Below are 17,698 nucleotides of genomic sequence, written 5' to 3'. Positions count from 1 at the left end.
AGTACATCCTAATTTTCATTCTGGAAAGTAATAAATTCTCATTAATTCGACATTAATTTTATTTTTCTTCTTAAAATTAGGATGATCTCACTTCTTTACTGAAAGAGGAATACTCATTACTCTTCATTGAAGGAAATTTTGTTCCTTTATAACACCAAAGAGCAACTAATAACAGTATACATCAACCAATAATTGCAATACCTACTGTTAGCTAAATGCTTTTGTGACTCCTGTCTATCAAAAAAGTAAGCAATGGGGCTTCCCTGGTGGTGCAGTGGTAGAGAGTCCGCCTGCCGATGCAGGGGACACGGGTTCGTGCCCTGGTCCAGGAAGATCCCACGTGCCGCGGAGCGGTTATGCCCGTGAGCCATGGCCACTGAGCCTGCGCGTCCAGAGCCTGTGCTCCGCAACGGAGAGGCCACAACAGTGAGAGGCCCGCGTACCGCAAAAAAAAAAAAAAAAAGTAAGCAATGAATATTTATGGTGAACTTATAATCTGCAAGGTACTATGCCAGATATTTTAAAATTATTTTTGCCAAAGAAATAGCATATGTTTATTTTCTTAAAGTGACTTAAGACTGCTTTAGAGGGAGTATATCCTAACAGTGCTAAAAATTAGGAAGTGGCTGCTGCTGTTAGCAATCATCAACATCATCAGCATCATTACTAACATACACAGATTTTATATCACAAGCTCACATATATTAAGCATTAGGTACCACATTTGGAACGTTTTCCTTCAAATGTCAGAATGTTTCATTTCCTTCAGTGAAATAAATGAAACCACTTTAAAAAATTCATGCTGAAGGTGCAGTATTTGAAAAACAAGCAAAATTCAAAATTAAAGTTTCTAAATAAATTACATTCAGCAAACAGGCTAAAATACTGATAACTGCAATTAGGAAAAGATATTTAGTTCCTGGAAAAGATTGCGATCTAAAGAGTTGATGTGTAGTTGTTAACTTTCAAAAATAATTTGGCATGTATCTTTCTAGTAAATAAAAAATTAATGTAAAGGCTAAAACTAAATGGATGGTGAATAAAGTAGAAGTTTTGAGGTAAGGTTAACTCAAAAACGTTAAGTCTCAAATTATGTACGTTCACAGCAATATATTTTTTGGAAGCCAAATAACATATATTCCACACTGAAAGAGGTATAGCTCTCTCCATTATATATCATAACAATAATTGATAACCACATTTTCAAAAAAGTACTGTATATAAAAGAAAATGCTTTCAAGGAAAATACATCAAGGAAAGAATCATTTGCTTAATAAATTCAAAAATGACACAGGCAATAGCATAAAATCCACGTGAACGTTATAATATGCTCAATCAGTACTAATTAAGCTAATTAATAGCTAATCTGCATTTTTAAAATGAACACAAAGTATTCTATTTTAGGTCCAAAATTAAGGTTCTGAATTACAACTTTAGAAGAAATCTAACTGTAGTATACTTATGGAGAAATCTTTTCTTAAAAATTAAAACAAGCTCAAAGCAGAGCATCATATTTTCAAGTACAGGACTATGTTGAAACTGAATTTACCAAATAAAAGAAGACGGGATACATATAAACGAAGACGTAAGTGTCATTTACAGGCTTATAAAGTATTTTTCAATTATTATAATGCTGGGTTTTTTTATTAGGGGAGCTCCAAAGCACTCCTTTTTAAACAATTCTCTTGGTTAAATTAGCCTAGGTTTAGACTCTTGGATAAAGGAACTTTCACTGTACACACTGACTGATGCAGGATTAGAACCAAGGCGTCTTGCCCTCCGGGCCCATGTTCTTCCTGATACTTGCCCCACTCAACTTTCCTGCACATTCCAAGAACCACTGTATCTCCTTCCTACCATTTTATCCTCAAAAATTTTATAAAGCACTTTTAGAGGAGTGTAGAAAAACAATAGGGAAATAGAAGGAGAACCAAGAAAAAGAAGGTATATGACAATTTCAGAAAAGGGAACAGCCAACAAAGAGTGCTGAATATTACAGACAGCTTGAGCAAAAACGACTGGGCAGGGGACCAGAAGGTCACCGATGAATTTAAGAGGGTGTTTTCAATTAGTACAATGGTGAGGGCAGAGTCAGGTGGGCTAAACTGAGGAAGAAATGGAAATTTAGAAAATAAGGGCAATTTGGGGGACAGGGAGGAACAGAATGATAGCTTGAAGGGTAAAATGTTTCAAACTTTATAGAATTTAGACAAGATGATACAGAAAAAATTTAAGGTAGAGAATAGGAAAGCCAGGGAGTATTAGGTTGAATCATTTGAAATTTCAGATATTCAACTATTTTTTTACTTTAAAAAACCCAGCAATTTCACACAGATTAAACTAATGTATGAACTTAATAAAGAAGAAGATAAGGTGATATGCTAAGGAGGTGGAAGACAGGAACAAGAGACCTGAGATCGAAAAAGGTAAAGTAATGCAGAATCTACTAGAAATGAAAGAATTTTCAGAACTCTGGTTGATGTCATATAATATGATCCTATATTGAATACACCTGGCAAGACATGTTACCTCTCCGAAAGGATCCCATCTGCTATTTCTACATTTGCCTTTCACTTTTAGAAACAAAGCTATTCAGCTCCAACAGGATGCTTGAACCTGAACACCACAAGATTTCTTTTTGGGGAAAAAAAAATTCACACTCACTTAACGTGGCACAAACACGAATCTACACTGATGCCGTTGCCTTTCTTTTTTGTTTTGTCGTGTGTTTTGCTGATAAAGTCAGAAGATATAGAAACTTAGAGCCCAATATGAAGTTGCTAATTTCAGGTCTACTGTTATTCTACAGCCTAATTTATCATAAATCCACTTTCATATGGCCAAACATCTACAGAATAACCACATGTCTAAAACTGAGCTCCAGGCTTCCCTGGTGGCACAGCGGTTAAGAATCTGCCTGCCAGTGCAGGGAACACGGGTTCTAGCCCTGGTCTGGGAAGATCCCACATGCTGCGGAGCAACTAAGCCCGTGTGCCACAACTACTATGTCTGCACTCTAGAGCCTGTGAGCCACAACTACTGAAGCCCGCGTGCTTAGAGCCTGTGCTCTGCAACAAGAGAAGCCACCGCAATGAGAGGGCTGTGCACCGCAATGAAGAGTAGCCCCCGCTCTCTGCAACTAGACAAAGCCCACTTGCAGCAACAAAGACCTAATGCAGCCAAAAATTAATTAATTAATTAATTTTAATAATTAATTAATTAAAAAACCTGAGCTCCATGTCCTGCCCTATGAACAGCAACTCCACCCAACTTCCCTTTTGCTGTGACCTCCATTTTTCTAGTCACTGGGCTGGAAACTTCAAGCCCCAGTCACCAAAGCCTATCAGTCAATTCTTTAAACAGTCTCTCCAAGCTTTTCTTTCCCATTTCTTCTCACTCTAGGCCAGCCCCTAGTAAGCCACTGTCTGGATTACTGTGACAGTCTCAGAACTGGCCTTGCCCATCCATTCCATCCCACACATCACTACCAGTGTCATCGTTCAAAAACACCAATCCCCAAATACAACTCCTTTGTATCTCTACCATCACAATTTTTCAGCTTGAAATTCAGAATTTTTTATCAGGATCCTTGTCGGTCTAGCAAAGTAAATATTTCATTATTCCTTAAAACTTCATCCAGGCCATGGGCTCTTGACCCATGGTGGTTTTAAAATACGTACACATATTATGTATATACCTCCCTCTAAAAGGTGGGGACTAACTCCTCTCCCATTGAGTATGGGCTAGGCTTAGTGACTTGCTTCTAAAGAACAGAATATGGCACAAGTGACAATGTGTGACTAGGTCATAAAAGACATCACAACGACCTCAAGCTCTCTCTTAGATTATTTACTCAGGGGAAAGCTAACTGCTATGTCATGAGGACACTCAAGCAGCCCATGGAGAGGTCATGTGATGAGGCCTGAGGCCTCCTGTCCACAGCCAGCACTAACTTACCAGGCAAGTGAGGAGCCACCTTGGAAGCAAATTCTGCAGCCCCAGTCAAGCCTTCAGATGACTTCAGCCTGGCCAATATCTTAACTGAAGCTCATAAGAAACCCTGAGCCAGGACTGTCCAGTGAAGACACCCATGGATTCCTGACCCACAGCAATTGTGTGAGATAATAAATGTTTATTGTTTTAATCCACTAAATTTTGGAGTAATATGTTGCACAGATGTAGATGACTAATATAATCCCCCCAAGCTCATTCTCAATTCTGTGCCATTGCTCATGCCGTCTCCCCCACCACTGTTCTTTCATTATCCATCTCCCAGTGCCCTTCCCCCTATCCTTCAGAATCTAGCCAAAGTTCCATCTCCTTGAGAAGCCCTCTTTTTTGTTCATGAAACCATTTCAACTCTCGCTTCTCCAGTTCTCCTTTGAACACTTCTGTGCTTAACCACACCATTCATTTAGGCATTTACTCATATATTCCTCTGTGTTGCTGGGCTCTATGCATCTTTCCTTCTAAAGATGCCATACAGTTCTTCTAAACTGCATTCAGCACACTGTAATTTAGATACTCAATAAATATTTGCTGAGAAAATTAGCAAGTCACACATACACACTCATTCTGGAAGTGTATTTGATGAGTATATAAAAAGTAGAGGTTGACAATATGGACTTAGAGCTAACATTCTCACCAGTCTGCTTATTTACTAGCCGCTGACTAGTTTTTAAGTTACTTAAAATCTCTGTAAGCCTTCGTTTCTTCAGTGCTTTTTAATGAGGATTCTAACAGTATCTACCTTAGATTAATAAAAAGATTTTTGAAAACCAGAGGCAAATCTCTTAGCAAAGTGCCTAGCACAGAGTGTTCAACAAATGTTAGCTATTATTGTTCTTATTACTAACCACAAAGTACATGTTGAAATTCTGGGTCCCTGAAAGTCTCTAGATGTTATCAAGTGGCAATCTAAATTAATACGAAATTCTACAAACTAAAATAGAACTCACAATTTCTATTAAGATAACTTTTAATTTTTCTAAAATCTACTTTTAAGTCAATAGAACTACAGCCTGAATCAATTGTAGGAGTGCAGCCTTGACTTTTTCTCCTCATTGTCCTATTAAGATATTAACTTCAAAGCTTTTGTGGGAACACTTAATTGCTTGCATTCCTTAACAAGCAGCCACCATAGTAGTTTCCAGATTCACTTTTAACCTTTACAGTCCTGGGAAGGCATATACGGCAAACTTACTAGACATGTAAATTTACACAATCTCTGGGTTAATATAGCTGTATGTATGTGAATATGCCACATAAAGTAAATCAATTTTGTACATCAATCAAAGTAGAATCCAATAGAAAAAAATCAATCCAAAAGAGCACTGCTATGCCATATATCCGAGTGGGGAGGGTGGGTGGGAAACTTTAATGCTATTCATTAAAAAATTTTTTTTTATTGAGGTATAATTGACATTTGACATTATATTAGTTTCAAGAGTACAACATAATGTTCAATATTTGTGTATATTACGAAATAATCACCAGAAGTTTAATTAACATCCATCACCATAAATAGCTACAAAAGAAATTTTTTTCTTGTGATGAGAACTTTTTAAGATCTACTCTCTTAGCAACTTTCAAATATGCAACACAGTATTACTGTAGTAACCAGGCTGTACATTTTATCTCCAGGACTTATTTATTTTATAACTGGAAATATTTACTTTTTGACCCCCTTCACCATTCCACCCACCCCACAACCTCACCTTGACAACCACCGATCTGCTCTCTGCATCTATGATCCCCCCATTTTTGTCTAATGTTATCCAGTCTGAATTACATGTGTTTCATGAACTCATATCATTCTTGAGATAGTTTATAATTTTCTTAAGATTTATAGTATTTATAAGAATATTTATAATATTCTTAAGATTTCTTATTAAAAAATTAAATACAGCAGATGCTCCTTTATCCTAAAAAAATAATCAGAGATCTGTTAAGGAAAACCTAATGATTTTCAATCACCAATCTATTTAAAAACATGCATATTTTTAATTGTAAATCATGTCCTCTGGAATAAAAAGAACTACTTAATTCAAATTCTTATTTTCTTTTTCCCCCTACCAATACACCTTGAAAACTTTAGTTTTTGAAACATTTAGTATCTATCCAACTCTTTATGTGACCCTATACATCACACAACCTGAAATAGAAACAAAGACTGGGAAATTAGCTTGTGTATTCCACCTTAGTGTCAAACAAAAGTACAAATAATATTCAGTGCATGTGCTAGTTACCTTAGAACTGCCAATCATGCTTGTTTTGAAACGCTTCGATTTTCAGAGCTGTTAATCATGTGTGTTGAGAGAGATGTTGGGTGTAGAAATAATGCTTTAAGAGAGGCAATCTTCATGAAACATTAAGAAATCAATGGACTTTGTAAAACTGAACTTTAGGATTTTATAGAAAGGTATACAATTCTTAAAAAAAATCAAAATTAAAATATAACATAATGAAATAAAAAGATTTAGAGAATAAGACTCTTTAACCAAAAAGATATGCATGGTTTAACCACAGGGATTTTATATTTCAGTGAAAAAGAGGAATGTTCCTTAACTGATACTAATCAGAAGTATTATAACTAGGAGTGGGAAAAGGAGAATCAAACTAATCTAAATCTGGGCATTTTAATTTTTATTTTTGAAGCAGGCAAAAGTATCAATATAATACATTTCCCTTCTCCACCTCCCCAATACAACTCAATTTACTATCTAGTAGTCATTCATGTCTGAAATCCAACACCATCAGAAACTTTTCCTCTGACTCACAAGCCACCATTACTCAGTTACCAAGACCTGTTTCTTCTATCTCCTAAATTATTAATAAAAGTCTCCTTTCCTGACCCCTAGACTTAATTCACATTCTTATCATTTCTTTCCAGAAGCTTCCTTACTGGCCTCCCTAACTCCGGTTTCATTCTTCTAATACGTACTCCACACCATACCACAGCCAGAATGGTCTCATTGAAACACAAGTGTGGTCCATGTTACCTGTTCCAATACTTTAATGTGTCTTTACCACTTTCAGAATAAAGGCCCAATGTTCTAGAATGGTATATAAATCCCTTGAAGATCTGGCTCCTGCCCATCTCCCTACTCTTCCCCTTCACTCCTCTTAAACTTAAGCCAACTAAGCCACTTGAGTTCCCGGAAGTGCCGGGCTCTCTCTCACTGAAAACTCTGTCAAGTACACTCCCTCCCATTTTCTGCACTTTGTATCTCCTACCCATCCTTTACAACTCAGTTCAACTGTTGAACTCAGCTCCTTTGGGAAACCGTCTCTGACACAAGCTGACTCCATCATCAATGCCCTCTTCTCCGTTCCTGTAGGACACAGGAAATAGAACTCATACGGTACTATGTATATCGGTTTACTTCTCTATCCCCTGACTGAATCACTAACTCCCTGAAAGCAGGGATTGTCTTTCATCTGTACATCTCTAGCATAAAACGCAGAGGTGGCACACAAGAGCTGCTCATTAAGTGTTTGCTGACTCAGTGAAAAATCATACCATGGCCCAGTTTACTTAAAAGTAAGATTAATAGGCACTTCCCTGGTGGCGCAGTGGTTGGGAGTCCGCCTGCCGATGCAGGGGACACGGGTTCGTACCCCAGTTCGGGAGGATCCCACATGCCGCGTAGCAGCTGGGCCCGTGAGCCATGGCCGCTGAGCCTGCGCATCCGGAGCCTGTGCTCCGCAACGGGAGAGGCCACAACGGTGAGAGGCCCGTGTACCGCAAAAAAAAAAAAAAAAAAAAGATTAATAAAATCAACAGCTTAGTTCTTGAGATGGATAAAATGTACGACAGGTACATTCCAAGCCAACCAAACTAATCAATGCCGTAAAGCAATACTTTGCACGTAACAATATTCTTAAAAGATTTACTCATTCACTTACAAATTCACTGTTAAGAATTGGCACCATCTCAAGTAGTATTTGAGATCCAATAATCCTATCTTATTTTCGCTACCATTCCTACTGGTGGTGTTAAAGTCTCAACCACGACAACTGCTCTTATCCAAGACACTCAGCACCTTGATTGGTTCAGCAAACACTTTTCTGATACGTGACAACTCTTATCAAGGGCATCAGTGAACAGGCAGTCAACACAGGCAAGACCCTGACCTGGTTACACTTCACTTATCAGGAAGTTAGTTATCTGGTGACACCAAGTCTCCACAGAACCCAATGAGAATTAAGCAGAGGAGTTTAGGAGCGGTCAAAATATATGTTGAAGTTCATGTACTAAAGTACATACACTTTACTTACATAAGAGGCTGTGAGGTCCTTACTCAAACTCTAGTTGTTCTTATTTTTAAGCACAATTTTGGTGACCAATTTCTCAGGCATCAGATATGAGAGGAAAATTAGGAAGTCTAAGAAAGCTAAAAATGCAGACACAGATAAAACAGTAGAAAAAGAAAGATGACACCCAAAGGTGAAACACAAAAACTACAGAACTGGAGGGTTATGTAGCTGAGAAACAATAATTCTATATATTTGAGTTGAGATACAATACAGGAATTAATGTTTATAATTATGACCTTGAGTCATCAAAACAAAGACAAAAAACAGGTTAAACAACTTTAGGTCTAACAAGGTTCAAGAAAATAAATGACACATTTTATAAAACGAATCAATTAAAAATTAAGTGTTATATGCATAAAGAGTCAACTTTCTACAATTCGTAAAATAAACTTTTTTGAAATATATCATTCCCAAATAACAAGAGGCATTCTGACTCTAAGCTACTAATCATCGTCAGACGTTAACCAGTTCCTGTGACTACAGGTCTCACCACAATTATGATTCACAGCCATTATGAAACAAAGCCTGGGCCCTCTGGTCATTAGCTTATTGGTGGTAATACTATTCAAATATACTATACATGGACACCATAACCCAGGATATTAGAACAGGCTACCTCTCAGTCTTTAACAGACCTCTATTAGAGCTTCACCACCATACTGTTTTCAGGGTTCCTAGTATAAACCTGGTTCATACGTGAGGCTACTTTAGGACGTTTTTATGACACTTTAGTAGCTGTATGTTGTAGGATTTAGAGAGTAGCACAGTACAGTGAAAGAACATTCCTGGGTGATGGATACACACAGCCCTAGGATTGAACCCCTGCCTTGTGAACTATAATTGTATGGCTGCACCACCTTATTTATGCTCAGAGACTCATTTTCTTCATTTGGAAAATGGGGAAAATATCTTCTACTTTCTATGCTTCTTGTGCAGAATAAATCTGACGATGTACATAAAGTGCCAACATAAGTTTTTAAAAAATTGGCTATTGGGATTATCAGACATAGAAAGGAAATGATCTTAATCCACACTAGGACAAATTTTGTGAAATTGTGTGCTGTATTAATAACACACACACACACACAAATGTCTAAAGGGAAAAGTGCTTTATATTTTTAAGTCACAGTAGAAGCCCTCTGACTCATAGGTTGGTTCATGGAAAAGTAGGTCAAAGTGAGGACTCATTAAAAAAGTATACACATATACTCTAAAGATATTAACTTAGCAACTAATGCAAATATTCTGACACAGAGCCAGGTTTTCTTGCTAAGTAGAGGCTCACTCGCTGGAGCTCTGCACTGATCTCCTTAAATAAACAATACCTAGACTGCAATGTCTGCAATTGCCAGAGTCAGTCACTTTAAAGTAATGCAGGGACAGAAAAGACATTTGGAAAGCAATTCCTTCCAGATTTTTATGATTCCCGCCCCCCGCCCCGCATCTTTATGGTTTACTTGCTCAAACTAATTCAATAGCAATTTCATTAAAAAAAACTCTCCTTTATGGAGCCTTTCTAAAACATTAAAATCAGCTTGTATAAGAACAAAAACCATTTCTATGCTCATATTTTATTAATTTATGCAATAATCAAATAAATTACCTAGCGATAATATAAATGGGTTTTGGAATAAACACAACTAGCTTTTGCTAAACACATACCTCAACTGAAAGAAGCAAAAGTGTCCAGTTATAGTAGAGGACTACTAATTCCTAATTGTCTAAGTGCTGGTATGAGTCAATGGGTTTTATAAAAGAGAATCTTGATTAATTTAGCAAGTCAGTTAATTCAATGAAAACTGCCAAAGAAATTAATACCAGCGTCACTATGGTTTGTCATAATTTGACTTCTGATTCCAAGTCATAAATTGATATTTAAAAACATATAATGGTTAAAACTTTTGAGGTTGGTATTGTAAGAGTTAGGTCCCATCCACACCTCCAAAATTTCTGAATGTAAATATAATATTTCTGTTTTGCAACTCACTCAAAGTAGATCACAATACTACCTTTCATGCTTAAATACTATAGTTTATATTCTGTTACTATTAATATAACATCTTTCTAGACTTAATTTTTCTTTTAGAAGTGTTTTTCAAACTTTTTTTTTGTGATACAAATACTCACCACCACTCCCCCACAACACCTTAAACAAAACACTCCCAGAACTGTAACATATAAAACAATGAATGCAGAGCTGCTCTGAAATAGGGCCTAACTCCCCTCTCTACTCCCAGGGCAATCTCTGAAGCCCTTCTGCATAACTCTATAGCTTCTTGGGTCAAAGACTGAAAACTTGGTTCTTTTAAACAATAATCAAAAATATTAAAACAGGGCTTCCCTGGTGGCACAGTGGTTGAGAGTCCGCCTGCTGATGTAGGGGACACAGGTTCGTGCCCCGGTCCGGGAAGATCCCACATGCCGCGAGTGGCTGGGCCCGTGCGCCATGGCCGCTGAGCCTGCGCGTCCGGAGCCTGTGCTCCACAACGGGAGAGTCCACAACAGTGAGAGGCCCACGTACCGCAAAAAAAAAAAAAAAAAATTAAAACAAAAAAGTTACATAACTTATTAAAAGGCTGTAACTTAGCTAATTAGAATATTCAGTTAATCAAAACAATTTAGGATTCTTATCAGTTGTTTATCACCTTTTTTAAAAGAAGCAATCTGGTGGCATTTTAGACTTTTAGCAATAGAAGTAGAGGTCAAAGGCCTTCTCTGACTACTGTTATCTTCTACTCGCCAGACATCCTGTCACCATATTACCACTTCTTACTTATTTATGAATTTCTAAAATTGATTTGTGCACTAGTTTACTATCTGTTCCTCATTCCCCCAATAGACTAAGTTCCCCCAACTTCATGAGAGCAGAGAGCTAGTCTGTCTTCTTTATCAGCCCTTATTTACAACAGTGCCTGCCAAATTGAAGAGGTCCAGTAAGCGTTTGTTGAATAAATGAATGAATGAATGAACAAACGAACGAACAAATCAACTCCTACACCAGTATGGCTCCTCCCTTTTCATGATCCTCAATCATGAATATATTGATTTTGTGAGTGCTTTGGAAGTTTAAGTGGGAATTCCTGGTGAGAGTGATTGGATACTGGGCAGGTAGATGGAAGCAGTAAAGGTAACTATGGCAGATAACTACAGAACAAAGAGATACAGGCATTTAATTCTCCTAAGGAAAAAAAAAAAAGACTCTAATACAGTGACTGCCCCCTAGACTAGAGAATTTATTTTGCAAAATTATTATGAGCCACCGCTCTCCCCCCACAAACACTTCTGTTAAATAAACTGCTTCACTGGGAGGAGAGTACATGTGGAGATGGGGGTTTCAACCATATAGTAATTTCTGTTAATAGGATGTGTGCTTATGTGGTATGTACATAGTTTTCAATGAACAGTTAATTTAATTTTTCAATTCATTAAACTGAAATTTAATTAAATTAATTAAAATTAATTTAATTAATGTTGCAACAGATTCCAATATTTAACCATTTAGAGCTATACTACACATAAAATAAATTCAAATCATATTATAGAACTAATTAGAGAAATATCTAGTCAAAAATACTGATATTTAAAATTCTGTGACCTAGTTAATAAGGCATAAGAATCAAATCAGAAATTCTAGACACCTAAAGCATTCTGAAATTTTATGCTCAAGAACATATCATAAAATGGGGGAAAAAACTTTAGATAAAAGAATATCCATAAAGAAATAAATATCCATGAAAGAAATATCACAAACAAAATTCCATCCACAAATATAAAGAAACATGTATATCACTGGCATTTGCAATTTATAATAAATTTGACTGAGCAGGTGAAATACCCATAATTCAGCAGAGTTATATGTAAAATACATCTTTTTATAAAGCTAATACCAGATGTTCTGGCTGCATGTTAGGTCAGCTTGTAAGAATAAGGATGGCCGCTGCAACTGGGTGGCACCCATGGTAGCATGATGTAAAGCTTATCAATTGTAGGGAAGAGAGGAGAGGATTTCTTTATATAAAACAAAGCAGTACTTCATTTTCAAATTACTGATATATTTTCTATTAATGAAAAATGACCTGCTACAGCTCCTGCTGACAGTATGAGAGAGTTTAGGTTGCCTCTCTTGAAGGACAATTTTAAGACCACATATCTTCACAACTTGCCTGGTGAAAAATCCCTCAATAGAAATTCTTGAGGGATGTCATCATTAGGTCACAAAAACCCTAAATCATCAGGATTTAAAGAATAATAATAGTAGCATCTGTTTACTATATACCAATCACTGTTCTAAATCTTTACATACATTATCTAATTTAATCCCTTCAATACCCCATTACACAATAGATATAGGTTGCAGTATTAAAATCTAGATGGACAGACACGTCTTACTTAGAAATTTCTTTAGGTTTTACTATTTTTGACTAAGTTTGTATGTTATTTGATATACCAGGGCAAGTCAAGACCTAGCCATTACCTCTCATGCCACGTAGCACAGAACCCATTTTCTCTTCCAGGTATCACCTGGTTTGCATCGTTCACCTTGCTAAGACACTGTTTAGCTTCTGACTACCTGCAGTAGAGGTGTGCTGGAGCCAGACTGCACCAGCTTGTGAAAGCTGACTGTGCACTCATATTTCCAACTCCACATTCAATGACATCACACAGGTAACTTAACATTGGCCATGGTGGAACTATTTCATACCACAGAAATCGGCAAATCAAGGCCTTTTATTTATTGGAGAGCTGGCTGTTAAGTATCTACTCACATATCACTGATCTGAGAACATGTGTATTCAGCTGAGTTTGTCAGGTCCTATTCAGGTTCAGGTAGAAGGGGCTCCTGTCTCCTAACTGGGTGAGCCCAGTTATCAAGAAGACCTTTAGGTATCCAGAGCTCTCGGGAAAGAGGCAACCCATTCTTGTAACTGCTCCCTTAGAACTAGAGTAGACTCTTTCCTTACTCATATCTATGGTCTGACTCATTCTTAAACATCACAAACTTCTTCATCACTGTAATTCATCTTATCTAAGATGCCATTGATTCTGAGTCACCATAATTTATGTACTATTAAGAATTTTTAAATTGCCAATTAAATTGCATCAACTATAAGATGCATCCTGGCGTCAGAAATATTAAAATCTAAAAAAAATGTGTATATTAAAAATTGGTGGAAAAAATTCATTTCTATCTTGATGACTATTGTTTTCCAATCTCAGAGTCTTAGTTCCACCTCTCTTTTCACTCTTTATATTCTACTCCCAGGTCTCCCACCTTAGTGGTTTTCATAAGGCATATTTATATCCACAATTATCTTTATCTACACAGACTATAAACAGAATGAATTCTGTTCAGGAAAAATTATAATCCGGAGAGCAGATGCAAAATAGTAAGAAAAGAAAATGATAAAGCATCAGAATTTGCTAAAGTAAGAGAAAGGAACATGAAGAAACAGAAAGCAGAGATTTCTCTGAGAAGCAGATGGAGACTGTGGAAAAGAAGAGGCAAATACTCCAATAAAGATGTAAAAAAAAAAAAAGAGGCAAAAAAGTTACACGTAAAATGGCCTGAGCAGCATGTATTATTCCCAAGCTGGTTTTAACTTTATGGCATGAAATGGTTTATTATCAGGATGGACATTCAAATCTTCCCCAAAACTGCTCTCACTGCTTTGAGAAGACATGGATCTGGCCTAACTTGACTAATATGACATGATGAAGAGAAATAAACATATTTTCTGTCTTTTCAAAAAATCACCAATTAAAGTCCAGTAATACTTTTGAGGTATTTCAACTTTTATGCACACGCTTAAAGCACTTAGAAATGATTCTACTTACTCGCCATCCACTTCCGGTCTTTTACATACACAAGGAAACTTGCCACCAAAATCTATATAAAGATCATTCTCCACAATATGAAAGATTTGTCCAATGACTAGTTTATCCTTGGCAGGTCCCATCTGTGTAAGAGGAGAATGTCTCAGCATAGACGCGAAGGATTCCACATCTTTTGGAGAGCCCTAAATATGAAAAGAGATATTTATATGCATACAGTTCAATGCTAAGGTATAATATGGTAGGTACAGTAATGTCTTATAGGGGAAATTTTTAAAAGTCAATTTGCTGTATATTTACGTTTTGTAGCAATAATAAAAATACTGAAATGGAATTTTGCTTTAAAAAGCCTGGGACGCTCTTCAACTTCCTTTTCCTTCCTTTCCTTCTTGAAGAGGAGCCAGGGAAAAGCAGGCATCTGTGCTTGGTGGGGGATGGCGCAGATGTGGTGGCCCAGGGTGGAATCTGGAATGTGAGCGGGATAAGGAGCCCCCTTAGACAAAGCTTCAGGCCTGGGGCAAGGAGGGGGTAGGGAGGCGAGTGTGCGAGGAGGGCATCCAAGAAGGCAATTGGCTTCATTCCTAGTACTGACCATCTGCAAAAAGCAAAATGCCTTCGAATACTGGTTTAATGAAAGTAACTATGCTTTAATACAAATTTAAGTGAGTATTAAGATAAAAATGATTAAGGGTCCTTTAATTAGCAGTCTGAACACGAGCTCTTGTTATGCAATATTTTCAAATGCCTTGACTTTATCATTTTAATGTTGTATTTTAACATTATAATTTTCTTCTTTTTCCTAAAGTAAAATTTTAAAGCAAAGACAGCTTTAATTGTTTTGTGCTACTCACTTTCTAGGAGTCGTCTGACGTACTGAATTTACTTGAGGTAGGGCTGAACATATAGTGCAAGCCGATTACTTTTTTTTTTAACTTACCAAAATTTTTTCCAGACACATGCTTTTTCAGAAATCCACGAATACAGATTTGTGCCTTCTACTCATCTTTAATTTGTGTGTGGTGTGGTGTGTGCGCACTTCAGTTCAAACTAAGGGAAGCTGAGTTTCTGTTTGTGAGAGCTCATCACAGAAGAATATTAACAATCTGATCTGCCTATGTATATCCTGTATCTGGAATGAATTTTACATTTGTTATTTAAGGGAGAATTACTAAGAGTTTGATAATACACTTACTTTAAAAACTACAAAACCATATTTATGACAATGTTAATGCATGGGATACTCCAAGGATTAGAAAATAATCAAATGCCCAGCCAGGAGCTTACTAAGCAGAAGAATACATGCCAAACTACAAATATAGCCACTACTCAGTTCTAGCTGCAGTTGCAGTTCAAGTCCAGTGTTGCCACATCTTTTGATTTTCCAAGAAAAGCCAGAAATCCATATATTAATGTAAAATTTCCAATTTTAAGTGTTTATACATTGAAAAAAAGTCTTTCACTTTATAAATCAGAGCACATTTTGACCTATGAACCAAAAGTTTATGACCTCTGCTTCAAGAAAAAGAAAGTCAAATCATCTGACAGATACCAAGTCCCTTAGATGCTGGAGAGAGGATATGGTGATAGATTTGTTTCAGTGTGTTGAAACCCAATGGGAAGGAATCCTTAGCACATAAGGGTTGATCTAAAACCAAAGACAAGTCAGTAGACCTAGATGCCAAATAAAGCTGAAAAGGTAGCCAGGAATATTACACTTTGAGCCATAATACTAGTTTTATGATTCTACACAGTATAATATTTAATTCCTTAAACAAGCACCTTGAAAATAGTTCGTTTGCAGACAGCCAAGCGTGAAACACACCTTATAGGCTCAACACAGAAACAGCTATGAATTGTCCTCTTGATGCAAAGAGAGTAATACGAAGTACGCTGTCAGAGACAAGTGCAGCTACTATAACCCTCTGCTGGGAACCACTATACCATCCAGAGCAGCTGGGAAGAGCACTGTTCCAGGCAAGACCAGACAGGTTATCAGCTTGGGGGTCTCATTCTGCTTACAACCTGGGAAGGTCCTTCTCATTTTTCCCTATAACCTGCTTTCCCATTACTCCGCTTCTGTGGTTGATATCTATTCTTCTTCTTCTTCATCTGTTTTTTTTTTGGGGGGACGGGGGGCAGGTAGACTTTCAATTAAAGCCATGGTGTCATTAAAACAGCAGATGAGAGGAAGATACAATAGTAGATCTAATACTTGAATACTTATTGAAGATAATTCAGCCATCACTAGGGCCTCTTCCTAAAACAACAATCTCCTTTACAACTGTGAAGGGCTGAGATTAGTATGATAGTAAATGGTATTTCCCTCTAGGTTTTAGAAAATAGAGTGTTCTTGACTATTTAATATGATCTCTTGAGATTTTTAGTAAATGTGTTGTGAAATATTTACATTATAAACTTTATAAAATTATGAATAATTATTTTAAAGGAGATTTTAAAATCAAGTAAAACAGAATGCTATTGCTTTTTGTTCCATTATTTTTGCCTTCACTTTGTTATATTTTACAATGGAAGTCAATGTGTTTTCAGTGAGTGAAATGATTTTACCACAAGTATAAGACACCTTGATCAATACCTGAATTCGCTTTTAAATTGTATGCTTGCTATACTTTTTGGAAACTATAACAAATAATTAGACAAAGCCCTCCTTCAAAAAAACATGGTCTAGAATCATCTCTGAATTCCTCATTTACTTGTCAAATGGCTTCTAAAACTAATAAATGTAGCACAATCCATGATGACAACCAACACTGTAGGCTCCTCTCATGCTGTTGCAGACTGCAAAGACTCCAGGCACACTGTCACCTTCTGGGTGTATCATAGATCTCAGTGTCTAATCCTGCTTATGGAAAATGTTGCTACAAAGTTCATTCATAAAGTTGTCACAGGTAAAGCAGGTGCCTTAAGGTGGACTGCTTCCTTTAAGTATTGGTCATAAATCTCAGATTTCCAAAGTATTCCTGTTACTCTGCTGTACTGTTTTTTCCCTTTGAAGCCTGAAAGTTGAATAGCACTGCCCAGATAGAACAGGGGAAGGTAAATGAATTACAGATAGAGGTAATAGTTCCACTTTCATTCATTCATTCATCAAATATGTGTTGAATAGCGAGTGCCTGTCATGTACCCCAGACTCCGTTCTAGCCTTGATATGAAAATATATGAAACAGTTAAACGAAGATGAGAAGACATTAGGGTCCAAAAATTGCTGAAAACAATTGCTACCCTCATTCAGGTTGTAAAGAGTCCTATACCAAAGGCTAAGTGGGTTAGACCTTATCCTATAAGCAGTGGGAAATCAAAAGAAGTTTCTCATTAATGGGGTGACAGTACTTGTTCTTTGTTTTAAAAAAAAACTTTGGCAGCAGTATGCAAAATGGACCAGAGAAAGGGTGGGGAGGGAAATGGAAAGGGGGCAAACTGTTGAGAAGCTCCTCCAGTAACCAGGGCAGAGATGATAAAGGGCCTACACTGAAGCAGTGGCCATAGGGAAGAAGGGATACAGAGCTATTTACCAAACAGTACAGCAAAG

At 36.9% G+C, this 17,698-nt stretch overlaps 1 protein-coding gene across 1 annotated transcript in view; it reads right to left on the bottom strand.

The window, feature by feature from the left end:
* Positions 1–17,698, bottom strand: part of MRPS28 (mitochondrial ribosomal protein S28) — a 99,656-nt gene that overhangs the window by 70,407 nt on the left and 11,551 nt on the right. Inside the window, exon 2 of the mRNA XM_079901406.1 lies at positions 14,155–14,336. Coding sequence (XP_079757532.1) covers positions 14,155–14,336 — 182 coding nt within the window. The remainder of the gene's footprint in view (positions 1–14,154; positions 14,337–17,698) is intronic.

This window comes from Stenella coeruleoalba (assembly GCF_951394435.1).
Source record: "Stenella coeruleoalba genome assembly, chromosome: 17".
Taxonomy (NCBI): Eukaryota; Metazoa; Chordata; class Mammalia; order Artiodactyla; family Delphinidae; genus Stenella; species Stenella coeruleoalba.
Note: the sequence above shows the minus strand (reverse complement) of the source record. Positions and strands in the feature narration are given on the sequence as shown.